This window comes from Pristiophorus japonicus, chromosome 6 (assembly GCF_044704955.1).
Source record: "Pristiophorus japonicus isolate sPriJap1 chromosome 6, sPriJap1.hap1, whole genome shotgun sequence".
Taxonomy (NCBI): Eukaryota; Metazoa; Chordata; class Chondrichthyes; family Pristiophoridae; genus Pristiophorus; species Pristiophorus japonicus.
Genome location: NC_091982.1, coordinates 197,982,949 through 198,004,885, shown reverse-complemented (window position 1 = coordinate 198,004,885; position 21,937 = coordinate 197,982,949). Strand labels below are relative to the sequence as shown.

The window sequence follows — 21,937 nt, the reverse complement described above, 5'->3', positions numbered from 1 at the left end:
AAAGCGATAGCCAGATTCCACGTGTGGTGGCCCGGTATCGATGCTTTTTCAAAATGGATTGAATGTGAAATAATGTCGGCAAGCACCGCCACCATTGAAAGCCTGAGGGCCATGTTTGCCACCATGGCCTGCCTGACATACTGGCCAGTGACAACGGGCCATGTTTCACCAGTGCCGAATTTAAAGAATTCATGACCCACAATGGGATCAAATATGTCACCTCGGCCCCGTTTAAACCAGCCTCCAATGGGCAGGCAGAGCGGGCAGTACAAACAATCAAACAGAGCCTCAAATGAGTCACAGAAGGCTCACTCCAAACCCACCTGTCCCGAGTACTGCTCAGCTACCGCACGAGACCTCACTCGCTCACAGGGATGCCTCCGGCTGAGCTACTCATGAAAAGGACACTTAAAACCAGACTCTCGCTGGTTCACCCCAACCTGCATGATCAGGTAGAGAGCAGGCGGCAGCAACAAAATGTAAATGATGGTCGCGCCACTGTGTCACGGGAAATTGATCTGAATGACCCTGTGTATGTGCTAAACTATAGACATGGTCCCAAGTGGATCGCGGGCACGGTGATAGCTAAAGAAGGGAGTAGGGTGTTTGTAGTCAAACTAGACAATGGACAAATTTGCAGAAAACACCTGGACCAAACGAGGCTGCGGTTCACAGACTGCCCTGAACATCCCACAGCAGACACCACCTTTTTCTAGCCCACAACACACACCCAAAGGATCAACGACACCACCCCGGACCAAGAAATCGAACCCACCATGCCCAGCAGCCCAGCAAGGCCAGGCTCACCCAGCAGCCCTGCAGGGCTAATAACACACCAGCCCAGCGAGGGCACAGCCAACACACCAGAACAGATATTTGTACCGAGGTGGTCCACCATGGAAAGAAAGGCTCCCGACCGCCTCACCTTGTAAATAGTTTTCAATTTGACTTTGGCAGGGGAGTGATGTTGTGTATCTTTAAAGCATGCACTTCCATGTTTTGCCATGAGTGCATCCCCTGAAGTCCCAAGGGATCCCAGCATCCCTTGGGAGCACTCTATATAAGCTGGCTCCTAAGGCCTGTTCCTCACACTGTTACTTTAACCTCTCTGTGTGCAGTCTCATCTGTGTTAGGAACATAATCGGGACTAATCAGAGCTTTAGGCGCTACAAATAAACGCGTCTCTTATTAAACCCCTCTCCCCAGTCTCCACCCTCACCTCTGACAATAAGTGTGAGGAGCTCGTGGACTTCTTTGTCTCTAAGATTGAAGCCATCCGTTCAGCCGCCTCTGCCTCTCCCTTCCTTCCCCAAGCACACCGGGCCAAACTTTAGTTGAGGATCATCGTTGCCTTGGCACTGACCTCACATCTTTCTTCAGTTTCTCTTTGATCTCCCTTAATGATCTCTCCACACTCATCTTGTCCATGAGATCCACTCCTTGATCTCTTGACCCTATTCGCAACAAACTGCTGAACACTCAACTTCCTTTTCTGGCTCTCATGTTAGCTGACATTGTTAACAGTTCTCTCTCTTCAAGTACTGTCTGGCCCCCTTTCCCTCAAATCTGCCGTAATCACTCCTCTCCTCAAAAAACCAAACCTTGACACCTCAGTCCTTGCAAACTATCGCCCCATCTCCAACCTCCCTTTCCTCTCCAAAGTCCTTGAATGTGTTGTCACCTCCCAAATCTGTGCCCATCTTTCCCGCAACTCCATGTTTGAATCCCTCCAATCTGGTTTCCACACCTGCCACAGTACCGAAACGGCTCTCATCAAGGTCACAAATGACATCCTTTGTGATTGTGACAAAGATAAACGATTCCTCCTCGTCCTTCTTGACTTGCCTGCAGCCTTTTGACACGGTTGACCACCATATCCTTCTCCAACGTCCAGCTGAGTGGGACTGGACTCGCCTGGTTCCATTCTTATCTATCTAATCTGAGCCAGAGAATCACCTGCAATGGCTTCTCTTCCCACTCCCACATCGTTACCTCTGGTGTCCCCCATGGATCTACCCTTGGCCCCCTCCTATTTCTCATCTACATGTTGCCCCTTGGCGACATCATCTGAAAACACAGCGTCCGTTTCCACATGCATGCTGATGACACCCAGCCTCTACCCCACTTCTCTCGACCCCTCCACGGTCTCTAAATTATCAGACTGCTTGTCCAACATCCAGTTCTGGATGAGCAGATATTTTCTCCAATTGAATATTGAGAAGACCGAAGTCATTGCTTTCGGTCCCCGCCACAAACTACATTCCCTAGCCACTGACTCCATCCCTTCCCCAACTTCTGTCTGAGGCTGAACCTCACTGTTCACAAACTTGGTTTCATATTTGACCCCAAAATGAGCTTTCGACCACATATCGGCAAAATACCTAAGACCGCCTATTTCCACCTCTGCGTCATTGTCCAAGCTCATCCGCTGCTGAAACCCTCATCCATGCCTTTGTTACCTCTAGACCTGACTATTCCAACACTCTCCTGACTGGCCTCCTACATTCTACCCAACGTAAACTTGAGGTGATCCAAAACTCGGCTGCCCGTGTCCTAACTCACACCAAGTCCCGTTCACCCATCACCACTGTGCTCACTGAGCTGCATTGGCTCCCGGTTAAGCAACACCTCGATTTCAAAATTACCATCCTCGTTTTCAAATCTCTCTGTTATGTATTGATGTGTGTATCGTCCTGGTACCTTAAATGTATAATAAGCACAATGGTACACCACAGAGGGCGCTGTGGTGGGAGACCTGAAAGTACCTGCAAGAGGCAGTATAAAAGGCTGACCACAACACCTGAGGTGCACTCTGGAGCTGTTCAATAAAGGAGCAAGGTCACAGCAGTTAGATCAACACCAGACCGTGTGGAGTCAGTGATTTGTGTGCTACATACATCACACCCTCCATGGCCTCGCCCCTCCCTATCTTCAGCCCCACAACCCTCCACGATATCTGCACTCCTCGAATTCTGCCCTCTTGAGCATCCCTGATTATAATCGCTCAACCATTGGTGGCCGTGCCTTCTGTTGCCTAGGCCCTAAGCTCTGGTATTCCCTGCCTAAACCTCTCCGCCTCTCTACCTCTCTTTCCTCCTTTAAGATGTTCCTTGAAACCTACCTCATTGACCAAGTTTTTGGTCACCTGCCCTAATTTCTCCTTATGTGGCTCGGTGTCAATTTTCTTGTCTCATAATACTCCTGTGAAGCACCTTAGGATGTTTTACTATGTTAAAGGCGCTAAAGAAATACAAGTTGTTGTTGCTGTTATTTGAACAAAAAGTGGACTCAATAAAATGAAACACATTAATTAGAAATCTTACTGATGGAAATCCGTTATTTTTATGTGTCAAGACTATCACTTCCTCTTATCCATTTTAGCAGCATTAGATTATCCAAGCGTGAATTATGTTTAGGAGAAACAAGGAAGCTGTTGAACATAGTGTTTCCTATGTACTTGTGTACAGAGATGTTTGTGTACAATGCAAGGGTAAATTTGAAAAACATCAGAGCCATGATCAATGGGAGCACCATATTGGAAAAGGAAGTGTGGAGCTCGGCACATTTCATTTACAGGGCTCATGATTTTAAAATTAATCATTGTAAAAGTGGATGCACCATATATTAGGTGCTGGCTTCAGGAGCCGATTCTCCAATCTGCATTCCTACTAAATGACGCTCTGTGCCAGGATCAGGACAAAATGTACTCTATGTTCCCACTGTATTCCACCACAAACCTCTTACAGTTCTATAGTTTACAATTATGTCTTATGTGCCACCATCTGGTGTTGTACTGCAGCATTTAAGGGAGGGAATACCACTCAGACACCATGAGCTACCATTTCTTCACTACTTAGTAGAAAGCGACACGAAACAACTCATCATTAAGGCACAAATATAGATTTGGTGTAAGCAATGCTGAGTTCATTCCAGAGCACCGAATATCTGTTTGAAATAATTTAATGTGTAAACATACAAGTACAATTGGGCTGGATTTTCGGCTCATTTGTGCCTCTGTTTGCGTCCCGGAGGGGCGGTAAATGGTGTCTCTAGGCATCCAGTTTTTACCGCCCAGTTGGCAAATTTGGCTCAGGGTTTGCAGCGGCGCAAAAACTTACCGCCCCGCCCTCTAGTTTCACTGAGATCATGACCTCAACCATCGTGCACTGCTCCGCTAGCAGCCCAGATGCAAAATTCGGCCCTAACTCCTCATTTAATGTACGCCCCAGGAAACGTCTGAAAAACCAGGCATTCCCAGGATCCAGCAGGCGGTATTCACAGCATTTTTAAATGGAGGGATGAAAGTCCTACATCGCAAGTCACATTGACTGCAATGGTTGCGCACATCACGCTGCGTGAAGCTCCGACTTGCAAACGGCACTTTTATCTGCCATTACAGTGCCCTTACAATGTGAGTGAGAAAATGTAATGGGGGCATTACTAGTTCGCCAGCGTATCATGCTCCATGCCAGGCAACATCAAGCTAGAAGAAGGGCTCTTGGCAATGTTGACCCATGGATGAGGAGAGGCCGAGGACGTATGGGGAGGAGGACGTACCCCCCACGGGTTTACAGACACCAATGGTCATACCTCTAGCTCTCTGATGAACAGTGTGTGAGAAGGCTGCGCTTCCGAAAGGAAGTGCTGACAAAGATATGCCATCTCCAACAGGCAGCCTTCAATACACCCCTCAATAAGTATCCGAATTCATTGTGGTGTGCTGCATGTTGCACAACTTGACCATCATGAGGGGCCAGGCATTGCCAGTGGGGATTGTACACCCACCTCAGGAGGAGGAGGACGACAAAGAGGAGCCTGACGAGGCCCCCATTGGATAGCCATACCATCCATGGGGAGGCAGCGTGGACATGCTGTTGGACCAAGAGTCGCACATCGCCAGCTCGTAATGGACCGGTTCTCCTAAATGGAGGAAACTGAGAGATGGAGCTAATACTGGACACGCTATGTGCCCCCATAAAGACACATCTCTGGTGAACGTTGGAATGATGCACAAGACACCAATGGCAAATGATGAGTCACAAATTGTACTGCCACAAAATCACAAAGAACTCCCCCCAACAAAATAAAACCATATGATATACAACATTATGTTGCAGGGCACTAAACAACAATGAAGTTCCTTAAATCAACTATACTTTTTTAACGCCGTGATTTTCGGCTTGGGCGCAAAAACTGATTTTGCACCACTGATTATGGAACCTCATTTTTTGCCGACTTTTGCAGATGTGGACGCAAATGTTTTCAAGGCGGTATCAGGACCACCCTGCTGCCATTACCACCCCAAAATCTCAAAAGCCGAAAATCCAGCCCAATACTTTGAGGATATTTATTTAGGACTACACCCCTGAAAGTTACTGCAGTGTTCTATGCCATTAGCACCTGGAGCAGCCAGGGAGATCAGTCAATCTTTAATGTTAAATGTGACCTCTCACATCATTGTACCTTGGCTGACAATTTCCAACAATAGAACTTCTCAATGCCCCTTCAATAACACCAGAGGACCAAAGTATCCTGAAAGGCCGTATTCACACACGAATCACTTCGCTAGCCAAGAATGTACACATCTACTGTAACAAGAAAGGCTTCAATTGTATTAATGTAACATATTTGATACTAGAAATACCATTTCAAATTCTGGACTAGACAGATTGGTGGATGGTTAACAGATAAGACATAAACCTACCGATCTCTATCTTTATGTTCTTTTAACTTAAACTAGTCTCCCTTTTGTAAGTAACAGAGGTAATAGTCTGAAGCTATAGCTTACAATTTCAGTGCCAAATTTCCAAATATCACACAGAAGAGAGTTACAATGTACTATGAGCTAGATTTTTCACTTTTTTTGCATGCTTAACGCCCAATTAACGTCCATTTTATCACTGAAATGACATATAACACCCATATAGCCACAAAATGGAAACTGACGGGCTTTTTTCGGAAACTTATCGCCGAGCGTTACTTTCCCCATGTGCATAACGCCAGGAAAAAATAAAACCACCCACCCACTTTTTTTGGGCGGAATCACCAGAATCGGCGAACTCAACGCCCATAATATCGCCCAGCGTTAGTTTCCGCACGGAATTAACGCTGAGATTCAATAATACCAACCGCCCACTTTTTTTTGTCGTAAAGATCACATTTGCAGAAACTAATGGCCACGAGATCACCCAGTGTCACTTTCACCACCTCGCACACATATCGCCCACAATATCACTCGCCCAAAAACCACCCGGAAAAAGTGGAACTAATCACAGCGTTATGGACGCCATGTTCTTCATCACATGTCGCATCCTTTAAAAGGCTGCTCTGCTTCAACCTCGGGGAAGTTCGGATGTACTCTGGAGGTCTTTGGAGGTGATGCGAACATCTGTACAAACATCTTGACCATACTGTGAACGATTGGAATTTAATAGGTGTCTTCGTCGGGACAGTTATTCTTTGTGACCAATCGGTGGAAAACAGAGAGCCATTGCAATGGGGCCTGTCCTTTCTCACCCTCTCTTGATGACCAATTACATGCTTCAGACTCAAGATGGCCGAAGGTACGCTCCACAGCATTATGTGCCCAATGTAAGACGTGCTAGACTGATGAGGAGGACCAGACGTTACACCCCCCGCAAGTAGAGGGACAAGCGATCTTACCTCGACTAGCCCAACACCACCTGCCTTTAGAGACTGCGCTTCCACAAAAAGGTTATCCTTGAGGTATACCAGCTAATAAGGGCAGATCTGCAGCCTGCCAGCATCATCAGTACAGCACTGTCCATCGAGGTCAAAGTCACCACAGCACTGTCATTCTACACGTCGGGTTCTTTTCAGGCCTCAGTTGTCGACATTTTCGGATTGTCTCAGCATGACACATATTGCTGCATTAGTCAGGTCACTGAAGCCCTGTATGCATGCAGGAGGGACTTGATCAGCTGCCCTATGACCAGGGAGGCACAGAGTGAGAGGGCTATAGGATTCTCCAGAATTGCAAACTTCCCCAAGGTTCAGGGAGCAATAGACTGTACGCACATCGCAATGCGGGCAGCTTTTCAGGATGCAGAGGTTTTCAGGAACAGCAAGGGATTCCACTCCCTGAATGTCCAACTTGTTGTCGACCACCAGCAAATTATACTGGCAATGAATGCTAAATTTCCAAGCAGCATCCATGATGCTCATATACAACGTGAGAGCACTGTATCTGACTTGTTTAACAATCAGCCACAAGGTCAATGCTGGATGCTTGGTGACAAAGGATACGACCTCGTCACCTGGCTGATGACCCCCCTGCGTGACACCCACACCAAAGACGAGAGGCGATACAATGAGAGCCACAGAGCCACTCGCAATATCGTGGAGAAAACCATTGAAATGCTTTAGATGCCTGGACCACTCAGGAGGTGAGCTCCAATACCACCCTGAGCAGGTAGCTCAATTCATGGTGGTGTGCTCCATGCTGCACAACTTGGCTATCAGGAGGGGACAAGAATTGCCTGATGAGTCTGACAGTCCACCTCACCAGAGAGAGGAAGAGGAAGTCAAGGAGGCGGACGCTGACAGCGGCCCAGACAATCAGGCTGATGCTGAAGCCATGCCCCCATGCCCCTGTAGACCGCATGAAAGGGCCCTTGGTGGCATGATAGCTGCAAGAGCCTTGCATCAGGAGCTCATCAATGAGCATTTTGCCTGAAAGAACATTGGTGTTATTTACAAGACTGACACACTGATGGGTGTGCAGCTCATACATCAATGGTGGGCATCACCTTGGTGACAGTTAAAATTTAAGTTGATTGAAGTTAAGTGTCATTATACCTTTTGCTGTTGAGGAATCACCAGCGTGTAACGGTGCAGCTATCTGAGCACAACAAGGTTTTGTTAAATAAAAAACATTTAAACTGAACATTTGTTTGAAATCATCAGTATTTCTGTAAAAAAACAACCCTTCCCCCCACCCTCTCTTCTCATCCCCACCTCTATCCCTTCCCCTTCCCCTCCTGACTCCAAGCCGCCTGGCCGAGGAGCTCCTCAGGCGATGATTCATTGGGGGTGGGGGATGACTGCCAAACCGCTGCTTGGGCGGATATGGGAGAGGACGGTCCCGAGGTGGGAACGTGCTCCGAGCCAGAAGCAAGATGTTGCTCCTTGCTCTCATGTGTGGTTGGCAATGGGGGTGCGGCACCTTGGGATGCAGTGCTGCGCTCCGGGACCACTAGAAGCCCTCTGCCAGCAGTGTTCCTGGCTACCAGTTCCAGGGCCTCCACCATCCCTTCCATGTTATATCTTATTTGTTGGACAAAAACTCGGTGCCAACTATGTTCTTGGTGCTTAGTAGGCTTTTTGCTGCTAGTGAATCCCACAATAACCAAACAAGCACACACTGCAGCCACACACGCTTTCAGTCCCTCTCAGCTCCCTCTCTCTCTGTCTCCTCTTCTGCGCATGTCATGATGACCCTTGATCTTCTGAATTGCGGGAATCGAGCGTTGCCATGCCGTTGCTAAGGACGGCGACACTTTACGGCAGAGGTCAGAGAGATTTAACGCTACCGCCCATTTCATATCGCTCGCGGTAATGCCCAATTTCAAAAATGGAGACTAGGTGCTTTGAGAATGAGCGAGAAGCCGGCGATCTGAAAACACATTTTTACCGCCCACGTTGGAAATAATGCCCATTTTTGGGCGATGTGCACAAAAGTGTAAAATCTTGTTCTATAACTCTACCAGACACACAGAAATGAGTTTTTGATTTTTAGATTTCATTGAGTCAAGATTACAATACAGTTTTAAGAAGTAATGGCCAAGTACTATTTTGGGCAATGAGCCATTGCTGAACTGTATTGGCTTATGTCATGGCAAACATAACACGTTCACAAAACTAAAGGTTGTAATTCAATGTCAGAGTTCAGATGACTTTCACAAGTCTCTCACCCAATACTATCAGAACTCCTTCATTGATTTACAGCCTTGTAATTCACTGCCTGATGCCTATTATTCTACATACAATTAGGTTTTGAAACAATAACCTCACTGTAATTTATCTAATTAGAAACTAGTTTAATATTTATCTTTGTGTACTGTACTATCCCAGCCAGGAATCCCAGTCTTCAGGTTAATATAATTAATGGTTAGTACATGCCATGCATAGACTTCAATACATATTAAACACGCTCCGAAACATTCATTCAGCATCAGACCAGATACAAATACAATAGCGGTGATTTTCCACTGAACAACCGGCTGCCGGCAATTGATAATCGGGGGACGGTATGGAGGGAGGAGCCCTGGCCACCTCATTGAACCAAAGGCCCACTTGCTACAAGTTTCAGCCAGGCCTGTAAATGGGAAAGCAGCATCATCATCTGGTTCGGGTAGAAGACCACTTACGTATGCAAATCGGAGTCTTATAAAGGTTGTAGAACTCCATTTGTAATTTTTAGGTACAAATGGGTCACCAAGTGGTGAGCAGCTGATCCAGTGGTCCTTAAAGGTGGCTGCTCATAGAAAGGCCCAAAGATACTTTTGGGAGAAATTATGTGGTTCTTCTGCTCGAAACAGCTGGGCATGCTGCTTTCCCATTTATAGGCATGGCTGAAACTTGTAGAAGGCGGGCCTTTGGTTCAATGAGGCAGCCGGGGCTTCTCCCTCCATACCTTCCCCCCAATTATCAACAGCCGGCAGCCAGTTGTTCAGTGGAAAATCACCACCATTGTATTCGTATTTGGTCTAATGCTGAGTGAATGTATCCCAGATTGTTAAGAGAAGCAAACGAGTAAATAGCAGAGGCTCCGACCATCATTTTCCAATCCTCTCTGGCTTCAGATGTGGTGCCAGAGGACTGGAGGACTGCTAAAGTTGTACTTTTGTTTAAAAAGGGAGAAAGGGATAGACTGAGTAATTACAGGCCAGTCAGCCTAACTTTAGTGGTGGGAAAATTATTGGAAAAAATCCTGAGGGACAGGATAAATCTTCATTTTGAAAGACATCGATTAATCAAGGACAGTCAGCATGGATTTGTTAAGGAAAGGTCATGTCTGACTAACTTGATAGAATTTTTTGAGGAGGTAACCAGGAGGGTCGGTGAGGGCAGTGCATATGATGTAGTGTGCATGGATTTTAGCAAAGTTTTTGATAAGGTCCCACATGGCAGACTGGCCATGAAAATAAAAGCACATGGGATCCAGGGCAAAGTGGCAAGTTGGATCCAAAATTGGTTCAGAGGCAGAAAGCAAAGGGTAATGGTTGATGGGTGTTTTTGTGACTGGAAGGCTGTTTCCAATGGAGTTCCGCAGAGCTCAGTGCTGGGTCCCTTGCTTTTTGTGGTATATATTAATGACTTGACTTGAATGTTGGGGGTATGATTAAGAAATTTGCAGATGACACTAAAATAGGCTGTGTGGTTGATAATGAAGAAGAAAGCTGTGGACTGCAGGAAGATATCAATGTACTGGTCAGGTGGGCAAAACAGTGGCAAATGGAATTCAATCCAGATAAGTGTGAGGTAATGCATTTGGGGAGGTCTAACAAGGCAAGGGAATGCACATTAAATGGTATGACACTGAAAAGTTTAGAGGAACATAGGGATCTTGGTGTGCAAGTCCACAGATCCCTGAAGGTAGTAGGCCAGCTAGATAAGGTGGTTAAGAAGGCATATGGAATACTTGCCTTTATTAGTCGAGGCATGGAATACAAGAGCAAGGAGGTTATGCTTGAACTGTATAAAACACTGGTTAGGCCGCAGCTGGAGTACTGTGTGCAGTTCTGGTCACATTACAGGAAAGATGTGATTGCATTGGAAAGGGTGCAGAGTAAATTTACAAGAATGTTGTCTGGACTGGAGAATTTTGGCTATGAGGAAAGATTGGAGATGCTGGTCTGTTTGCTTTGGAACAGAGGAGGCTGAGGGGAGACCTGATTGAGGTGTATCAAATTATGAGGGGCCTGGATAGAGTGGATAGGAAGGACTTGTTTCCCTTGACAGAGGAGTCATCAACCAGGGGACATAAATTTAAAGTAATTGGGGGGCGGTTTAGAGGAGATATGAGGGGAAATATCTTCAGCCAGAGGGTAGTGGTGGTCTGGAATTCACTGCCTGAAGGGTGGTAGAGGCAGAAACCCTTATCGCATTTGAAAAATACTTGGATGTGCACTTAAAATGCCGTAACCTACAGGACCAAGAGCTGGAAAGTGGGATAACTCTTGGTCGGCCGGCGTGGACATGATGGGCCGAAATGGCCTTCTTCCGTGCTATAAACTTCTCTGATTCTATGAGTACTTCTGCCTGCACCGAAGTACTGCGGCCCGCTGCTTGGCTCCCTCTGGGATCAGCTCCCCCTTTTCAAGGCCTGACCTGCTGGCTGGCTCAGTGTGGGAGCCAGCAAATTTCCCACCCTCCCATAACTGGTGAGCTGTAGCAGACTACCGTTTAATGCCCACAGCTCGCGGCTACATTCAAATGAGGCCTGAAGTTTAAAATGGTTTTGGCCTCCTGATGACAGCTTCAGAAAGCAGCATGGTTGCTGTGCTGATTTAGCACCTGTTTTGGCCAGAAGCTGAAAATCCCCTCCTATAGCTTCTCGATACAACATTCACTTGTAGATTACACTGATTTGTCATGTTACGTGTAAACAATCCACATAAAACATTCTTTTCAACTGAGATCATGTTTTTGTATGATTCCCAAGGACAATATTACTCTGGTTATACTTGCAATAAATTGGTTTGAAACTTGCATTATGCACAGTGTGTAAGCATTGTGATGTGTTTGGAATCTGACCTGGTGAATGAGCCATTCGTGCTTGAGCAGAAAATGGCAAATTTACAACTGAAAGAGAGTCTCTGATGTGAGTCAAGGATATGATGTGAAGTGGATTTAAAGAAGGGTTAAGGTATATAAATTGACTTCCTAAACTATAAACAAAGACTGAGATATCACCGATTTTAGCAAAATATTCTCTGATAGCAAGAGCTTCAAAACATCTTTGGGGTATTTCTACGAACTGAGCAATAAAAGAAACATTTCAGTCCATTTGTAAACTCTTTTTTCAGCAATATATGCCATGGTGCCTAACAAAATCCATTCAGGCAATTCCTCACTTCAATATGGTTGATATCAAAAGCTCAACAGACTGGGGAAACTGATCATGGGTCTGCTAGAACATAATCCATCACCAGATAGTGGGAACATTATTCAATGTAACTAATTTAAGATTAAGTACTGCTTATACCACCTTTTATCTCAGTTGAAGTATAATCCCCTTTAGGATTTCTTGAGTTCTAACCATATTTTTAATTAAAAAAACTTCAAAATCATTCCTTTGGTTGGGTTGCATTTCTGTTAGTAGTTAGAAGAACAGGATCACTAAGATGAAGATACCCAGAGAGCCATTCAAATGGTTATTATTGCAGTTAATTGCAGACATATTAATTAATGGGTAAAATAATTTGTACTTGTCGAATTTTTAGTCTTGCATCTATGATCATTAAACAAAGCATTTCTTTGCCAAGTAAAACACTATGGAGACTGTAAAAAAAGGTATCATATGGAGAAAGCAGATTAATTACTTCATTATGCAAGACAACTTATGAGGATTTAATGAGCCCACCTGCTTTCCTTTGTGAAAGATTTATTTGGTTTCCACACTGAATTAATAAAAAGCACTTCACACCAATGTTGCTTTATAACTGTAGTTAATTTTAGATAAGCACACCTAAAGCCAGTCTTTTGTAAAGGTATTTTGTAGTTTATTTGTCCACAACCATTAAAGAACTGTTTTGATATCCTACCTAGTGAATACTGGAAGAGATAGTGAATAAATACTAATTCTATTTGCATCTGTTTAAAATTATTCTCCTTCAAGTATTTTGTCCTCTTTATTAATTTGTACAGACTGCTTTTACACTTATATCTTTATTTTACGAATAGGGACATTGTATTTGTATGCAAAATGAAACAAATCCAGCATGAGTTCCATAAATGAATCAATATAATATTCCAAACTTACTTCAGCCCTGTACCATTATGTGCAATGCACTCTATCTGAGACCTGGACTAATTCAAAGACATGATAGCAACAAAGTGGACATGAGCTTACATAATAGCGGTTGGTAACTGAACTACACAGTGAAGTGGACCTATATAGACCAGGCAGGTTCTGAGTTTAATCCCTGGTCAGTTAGTTAGTCAGGGTGGAATTAAGGCTGCTGAAAATGGTCTGAGTGCTAAGATATATAGAGAAACGACACAGCCTGAATCCCCACTGCTGATCATTGTTCAGTGACTTCTGGTGCAGCAGAAGTTGGGCAAGGATAAGATGAAGCTTGATTGTGATGTCTCCATAGTGGAATAGGCTAGTTCACAGGTCACTAATGTCAGTAAAAATGTCAGACTTCCACCATTCATGGGAAAGTGTTTTTAACACATGACTAATCTACATTAGTTCTGACAAAAGATCCATATCAAAAATGTTAATCAGATACTGATGGACCTTCTGTGTATTTCCAGCACTTTCTGTTTTTATTGCTGACCTATAATCCTTGAAATTACATGAAGAGTTAATAAATACGATCACAGCAGAAAAACAGGCCATTGGGCCCATCATCTCGGCCGGTGTTTTTCTCCGCATCAGCCATCAAATCTATTCTCAGTTTCCTACCAGCTCCCCATACATTTTAATATTCTTTGTTACCCTTTTAAAATATCTTATGGACGCTCCTTCAACAAAGTTTCTTGAGTTTCTCAAATACCCGTTAAACGGAAACAAATCTGTAATTTATTGGCATTATTAAGTGTTTCTAAAACAGATTATGAATGGTTTAAAAAGCGAAAGTGTTAAAAATGTTCAAATATTGACTGCTTCGAATCAAGGAATAGAAGCATTTTCCCTTATGTATAATATTAAATATCCAAGGTAAGGTACTGCATACATAAGTTTAACCTTTTAAAAATCATTAAGCGCTGAATAATGGTAGGTAGAGTAAGAAGACAGTGCCCTACATTTGACTGTATCAATTGTTAATTAGGTTTACAGAAAGATGTCTAATTGGGCAAGAATCTATATTAACAAAAATACATTTTGTTATTGGCGCTCCAAAGACCTAAAGGCTTTGTCTCCTGGCATTTTTTTCATTGAGGATTGGATGCTTTAAACAGTAGTTCTAGTTTCTAAGTGCTTTTGACAGTTCTGAGCATTCTTTCCAGGTCACTGAGAATTCTAATTTTCTGGCAATCAACCTGGAAAGTACCAAGTCAGAGGGGAATCCAGGTGTATGTAGGAAGTAAAATGTCTGCAAAGTTGCTGTTTTTAAGATTAAGAAGCAGTAATACATCAAATCATTCTTTAAAAGGTCATTCATAACTTTTTTTCTTGACGTGTTAAGTAAACTTACAACTTGATATGAAGCTTTCCTCCTAACTGGAGAATTATTTATGTTAGGCCATTGCTATTTATGTTTATGAATTAGTATCTTGCTCTCTCTCATACTTAGGAATTTAGACAATCAAAATCTAATATTGCTTCTTTCTCCTAAATATGTAAAATGTAACTTCACTACAGTGCTGTTAACAATCACAGGCTACTGTAAAAATTTGCATAAATATAAAATGTGGAAAGAAACTTTCTTCATACTCTGGCTTGATTAAAAAATATTACGCACCGAATATATTTGACTGGTCCTGAACGCTGGAAGTGCATCGCAACTTCAAGGGACAGTTGTGGAAAGCAAGCCTTTCATAGTCAATTCTGTTCGAGGGCTCACTTTTGATAACGAGCCTTTTTAGTAGTAATCTAGCGAGGAGCAATGGGATGAATCCACGCTGACATCCACCCAATTGTCCTTGAATTTGACATTATAAAATGATAGAGCCAATGAGAGAATTGGGCACAGAGCTGGGAGAGCGGATCACCCGCCTGTTATAGAAGCTGCCCAATTTTCACTTTCATTGAAATTTAGAGGCCCATATGGCTACACGATTTCCATCAATAACCCCATGGACTTGGGGGAATTTTGCAATTTGAGAAAACAACAGTGCCAACTCATTTTGCTTTAACATTTCCATGAGAAAAGTGATAAAGCTATTTGCCGTGATAAACAAAGCATCAGTGGCCTCAATGCATCACTGCACAACATGGATAGATACTGTAAAAGTCCCCTGCGGTAGCTTGAAAAGAGGCTGAGGCTGAGGCATGAACGTTCAGGGCATAACCTTAACCGCTGCTGGCACTGCCATTCCTGTGGTAGAAGCTGTCTGCAGGTCAGGTTGCAGGAGATGGCACAACTACAGCTCTGCCTTCTTTGTGAATCTCAGCCTAATAAGATAGTCCTCTTCAGACATTCCCAAGTAGATATGCCTGGTTGTGCAAACACAGTTGAATTGGTAACAGTAGGCCTGAGCAGTCTGCCTAGTGTAAGTACTCTCATTCTTCCTTTCACCTCCAAAAATACATAAGTAGAGAGGAGCACTTGCAAATCCCATTTTAAAAATGTTTGTTGTAGTAACCAAAAATACTTTAGTTACCCTTTAAGAAATCATTTCCTGGACCAGGCCTGCACATATCTGATCTTTGTGCCCTTCACTTATGGGCAGGAAAATGCACACATTGAGATCCCATTGCAAAGAATGTGATTTACATAGCATTATATAGAAGTTACAATACAGAAACAGGCCATTTAGCTAAGCCAGCCCATATTGGGGTTTGCCTTCCATGCCAGAAAATGATTCTAATCACAGTTACCCACCCTTTTCCCATATTTATTTTTCCTTCATCCACCAAACTAATCTAATCTTGAATGTTGACATATTTTCTACCTCCACCCTGGAAGTGAATTCCACAGCCTCACAACTCTGTGTAAAAAAGTTTCTGCTGCTCTCCATTCTAAATCTCTTACATTTAATCTTGTTGGCCCCTCGGTCTAGATCATTTTTCTATGTGAAACAGTTTTCACAATGGACCTAATTTCCATCTGCCGGTGGAAATTGCCTATTAAAATGGTGGTCCTGATAGAAGAGCCAGCCAGAAACTGTTGCACAGCATTAGTGCCAGCACTTACACCAACCAGAATACTGTATACCCAAGAGTTGTCACCTTTCATTTTGTGTACAATGAAAGATAACATAAAATGAGAAAAACAAATAGAAATTTATTTTGGAAGAAAAAGATAAAAGAAAAAAACTGCAGTTAAGCATTGCTGAAATGGGAGTAGTCTCAGTGGGGACAATGTGAGCGGACATTTGTAGCTCTGAGTAAATGCATTTCAGAATAAACAATGCAAGCTCAACAATCAGCCTCCTATTAAAGAATATAAATAGCATGGATAAGTTGATGGCCTTAAATGTGCAATCTCAAAACATGCCTTGCAGTTGGTCAATGTTAGTAATGTGCCTCCACTCATGGTCATGATTTTTCTGACAATTTACCAGAAGTAAAGCCACATTGCTGGTGGTACCTTAGTGCCAGAGGCAGAAAGTAGATGGACATAGAAAAAAAGATAAATCGACCCTATCAATCGAGAGACTTCACTTTTTTATGTTCAAAATAAATAATAATTTTGTACAGTGGAAAGTTTAATTTGGGTAAAATTAATCACAAATTATATACAAAGCATGCATATTAAAAATAATTGACATTTTAAACAAGGAATTAATAAAATAAATAGTAATAATCAAGCACTGAATAGATAACTTATATTTACAAAGCAGCTATCAATGCTACCCTTAAACAACATTGTCTTATTTCATTGTGACAGTTTATCATTTAATCTACTTCAATTTATAAATAATAGTAATATAACATTAGAGCCATTAATAGTACTGTTCCTGTGAGAACCAATGACGTGGCAGCTGTTGAATAGTTTACACACAAAATATGTAGATAAATGAACAAAACAGAGATAGAAAGCCTAATTCAGACCAAACTGTCTATTATCACAGAGTAAATCTTAGACTGTACCTGTATAACATTCCTGTTTGTACCTGGACTGTTTCTTGCAATGACACTGCATGCATTTGAAGGAACTCTTCCAGCTTTTTGTGTTCCAATGTGCCATTCTGATGAATGCCCCATCGAGGAGCTGGCGGATGTTGTTTATTTGCTGCACTTTCCTTTATGATATTGATTTGATTGCCCCTTTGTAAGTGCCTTTTGGGATTTGGAATGTTACTGCAAGTGACTTTATACAAATACATGATGTCAAACGTGTGTTAATACGTGTATCTCTGAAATCCGAATATCCACACTCCAGAAACTAAAGCCCAAACTTTAGTGAAAGAACAGCAACAATTCCAGCTTGAACTCAGACTGATCAACTTCCCTGTGTCCCAGCAAAGGAATGTTAATTTCTCAACAACATATTGGTTGAAATACTATCAGGCAATTTAGTTATGTTTGACTGCCTTATGAGTGCCAAGGGCATCCAATCATTTTTCTCTTTCCATGTATTGTATAATCTGACTTCAGTTTTTTTCTATCTAATGAAGGTGGACCACAGCCAGGGTCCAATGACCTTTACCATCATTTTAAATCACTCTGGTCTAATTCTGTTGCAACTTCACCAAGCAAAATTGGGAATAAGAGAAACATATTGCAGTGTTTCACATGTCTAACTGTTTAATCTGTGGCTAAAAAAGGCACATTAGTTTGTTCTACCTCTGGTCTGAAAGGTCCATTCTCACACTATTTACCTTGTGTGTGCACAATCACACAAGAATATAAGTTTATGTGAAACAATCGTCACTAGGAACAATGAAACATGTCCAACAACAGGAAAGGTTTTTGAAATTATTTGTAACTATTTTGATGCTGATCTTAACCATTGCCATTGTATCCGATTATCTTGACCAGTTAATACTGAATTTCCAATTGACAATTTTTTTCACAATGATATCATATGCACTATCTAACAGCTGCAATCATATCTTAATACTAATCTCTTCATGACCTTGTTCCCTCCCTATCTCCGTAACCCCCCTCAGTGCTACAAGTGCTACTCCTCCAAACACTAATTTCCTCTGACTCTGGCCTCTTGTGCATTCTACCTTCTTTTCACCCTAACATTGTCTGCCATGCCCACTGATGTTTAGACCTCATGCTCTGCAATTCTCTCCCTAAGCCTCTCTACCTTTCCATCTTTCTGTCCTTTAAGTCTCTCCTTAAAAATCTCCTTTTTGAACAAAGTTTTGGTGACCCCTCCAAATATCTGCTTCTTTTGTTTGGCACCTATTTTTTCTTTATGCTTCTGCATAGTGCATTTGGATGTTGTTCTATGTTAAAGGCACTACGTACATGCAAGTTGCTATTGTGCTGTTGGTGAATTACCATTAGAAAAATATTACGCATACTATTATGGGCTTCCTGGAAATAACCAATTTCAAATCTGCACTGCTCAAAGCTCTGAGTTAAAAGGGTGAAATAAAAACAGAAAATGCTGGAGATATCAGCGGGTAAAGCAGCATCAGTGGAGAGAAAAACAGAGTTAACATTTTGGATTGACGACCCTTCGTCAGAACTGGCAAATGTTCGAAAAGAACACATTCTTAAGAAGCACTGAAAGGGGGAGGGGAAGAAAGAACAAAAGGGAAGGTCCATGATAGAGTGGAAGGCAGGAGAGATTAGAGAGACAAAAGGAATGATGGGCCGAATTGAAATGGTAATGGTAGGAGTTAGAAAAAGGCTAGTTTAATTAGGGTCCTCCTTAGTGAATGCCGAACCAAAGTACTTGTTCAATTGGTCCGCCATTTCTTTGTTCCCGTTATGACTTCCCCTGATTCTGACTGCAGGGGACCTACGTTTGTCTTTACTAACCTTTTTCTCTTTACATATCTATAGGAACTTTTGCAATCCGTCTTACTGTTCCCTGCAAGCTTCTTCTCGTACTCCATTTTCCCTGCCCTAATCAAACCCTTTGTCCTCCTCTGCTGAGTTCTAAACTTCTCCCAGGCCCCGGGTTCGCTGCTATTTCTGGCCAATTTATATGCCACTTCCTTGGCTTTAATACTATCCCTGATTTCCCTTGATAGCCACGGTTGAGCCACCTTCCCTTTTTTATTTTTACGCCAGACAGGAATGTACAATTGTTGTAGTTCATCCATGCAGTCTCTAAATGTCTGCCATTGCCCATCCACAGTCAACCCCTTAAGTATCATTCGCCAATCTATCCTAGCCAATTCATGCCTCATACCTTCAAAGTTACCCTTCTTTAAGTTCTGAACCATGGTCTCTGAATTAACTGTTTCATTCTCCATCCTAATGCAGAATTCCACCATATTATGGTCACTCTTCCCCAACGGGCCTTGCACAACGAGATTGCTAATTAATCCTCTCTCATTACACAACACCCAGTCTAAGATGGCCTCCCCCCTAGTTGGTTCCTCGACATATTGGTCTAAAAAACCATCCCTTATGCACTCCAGGAAATCCTCCTCCACCGTATTGCTTCCAGTTTGGTTAGCCCAATCTATGTGCATATTAAAGTCATCCATTATAACTGCTGCACCTTTATTGCATGCACCCCTAAGTTCCTGTTTGATGCCCTCCCCAACATCACTACTACTGTTTTGAGGTCTGTACGCAACTCCCATTAACGTTTTTTGCCCTTTGGTGTTCTGCAGCTCTACCCATATAGATTCCACATCATCCAAGCTAATGTCCTTCCTAACTATTGCCTTAATCTCCTCCTTAACCAGCAATGCTACCCCACCTCCTTTTCCTTTTATTCTATCCTTCCTGAATGTTGAATACCCCTGGATGTTGAGTTCGCAGCCCTGATCATCCTGGAGCCACGTCTCCGTATTCCCAATCACATCATATTTGTTAACATCTATTTGCACAGTTAATTCATCCACTTTATTGTGGATACTCCTTGCATTAAGACACAAAGCCTTCAGGCTTGTTTTTTTTAGCACCCTTTGTCCTTTTAGAATTTTGCTGTACAATGGCCCTTTTTGTTCTTTGCCTTTAGGTTTCTCTGCCCTCCACTTTTCCTCATCTCCTTTCTGTCTTTTGCTATTGCCTCCTTTTTGTTTCCCTCTGTCTCCCTGCATTGGTTCCCATCCCCCTGCCATATTAGTTTACCTCCTCCCCAACAGCACTAGCAAACACTCCCCCTCGGGCATTGGTTCCGGTCCTGCCCAGGTGCAGACCGTCCGGTTTGTACTGGTCCCACCTCCCCCAGAACCGGTTCCAATGCCCCAGGAATTTGAATCCTTCCCTGCTGCACCACTGCTCAAGCCACGTATTCATCTGTGCTATCCTGCGATTCCTACTCTGACTAGCACGTGGCATTGGTAGCAATCCCGAGATTACTACTTTTGGGGTCCTACTTTTTAATTTAGCTCCTAGCTCCTTAAATTCGTTTCGTAGGACCTCATCCCTTTTTTTACCTATGTCGTTGGTACCAATGTGCACGACGACAACTGGCTGATCTCCCTCCCTTTTTAGAATGTCTTGCACCTGCTCTGAGACATCCTTGACCCTTGCACCAGGGAGGCAACATACCATCCTGGAGTCTTGGTTGTGGCCGCAGAAACGCCTATCTATTCCCCTTACAATTGAATCCCCTATCACTATCGCTCTCCCACTCTTTTTCCTGCCCTCCTGTGCAACAGAGCCAGCCACGGTGCCATGAACTTGGCTGCTGCTGCCCTCCCCTGATGAGTCATCCCCCTCAACAGTACCCAAAGCAGTGTATCTGTTTTGCAGGGGGATGACCACATGGGACTCCTGCACTACCTTCCTTGCACTGCTCTTCCTGTTGGTCTTCCATTCCCTATCTGGCTGTGGACCCTTTCCCTGCGGTACGACCAACTCACTACACGTGCTACTCACGTCATTCTCAGCATCGTGGATGCTCCAGAATGAATTCACCCTCAGCTCTAACTCCGCAACGCGGTCCGTCAGGAGCTGGAGGAGGATACACTTCCTGCACACGTAGTCATCAGGGACACTGGAGTCGTCCCTGAGTTCCCACATGGTACAGGAAGAGCATAACACCCGACCGAGCTCTCCTGCCATGACTTAACCCTTAGATAGGCAACAACAATGTTAAAGTTTACTCACTGTTATAGAAGAGAAAAAAGAAAAACTACTCACCAATCACCAGCCAATCACTTGCCCCCTTGGCTGTGACATCACCTTTTGATTTCTTTCTACTTCTTTATTGCCTTCTCTCCCCGCTGCAGCTGCACAGGTACGCCTTTCGCTGCCGCTGAGCCTTTATAGGCCTCACCAACGCCAGGAACTCCCGCCTCTCGGAATGCTGCCACCTCTCGCTGCCTAGGCCTCACCAACGCCAGGAACTCCCGCCTCTCGGACTGCCGCCGCCTCTCGCTGCCGCTGAGCCTTTATAGGCCTCACCAACGCCAGGAACTCCCGCCTCTCGGATTGCCGCCGCCTCTCGCAGCGGCGAGTGGTGGTGGATGGGGTCTGGTTGGGCCTCTGCTTGAGGACAAAATGGAGGGCCCTCAGGCCATCCTGATGGGGGATGGAAGTGGAGAGGGATTGGAAGTCCACAGTGAAAAAGAGTCGGGGCTAGGAAACTGGAAACTGTTAAAGTGGCGGAGGGCAATGGAAGAGTTGCAAATATAGGTGGAAAGAAACTGGACAAGGGGAGAAAAAATAGAGTTGAAATAGGAATAAATCATGTTCCATGGGACAAGAACAGGCTGAAACGATGGGTCTACTAGGGCAGTATTGTTTGTGGATCTTGGGAAGCAGTTAGAAGCGGGCTGTGCAGGGTTGGGGAACTATGAGGCTGGTGGCCGTGGAGGGAAGATCTCCAGAGGAGATGAGGTCAGTGACGGTCTTGGAAACTGTTGTATATGCAATAACTGTTCGACTGAGTACTGTTTAACTCCAAGAGGTATAACCTTGGCTCTGCTTTATTAAGGCCCAAAGTGACTAATACAAAATGGCTGGCCTTTAACACTCGGGTTGTGCACC

The 21,937-nt window shown here is 43.7% G+C and overlaps 1 protein-coding gene across 1 annotated transcript in view; it reads right to left on the bottom strand.

The window, feature by feature from the left end:
- Nucleotides 1–17,309, bottom strand: part of kcnab1a (potassium voltage-gated channel subfamily A regulatory beta subunit 1a) — a 452,196-nt gene extending 434,887 nt beyond the window's left edge. Inside the window, exon 1 of the mRNA XM_070882310.1 lies at nt 16,952–17,309. Coding sequence (XP_070738411.1) covers nt 16,952–17,187 — 236 coding nt within the window. The 5' untranslated portion in view covers nt 17,188–17,309. The remainder of the gene's footprint in view (nt 1–16,951) is intronic.
- Nucleotides 17,310–21,937: the final 4,628 nt, after the last annotated feature.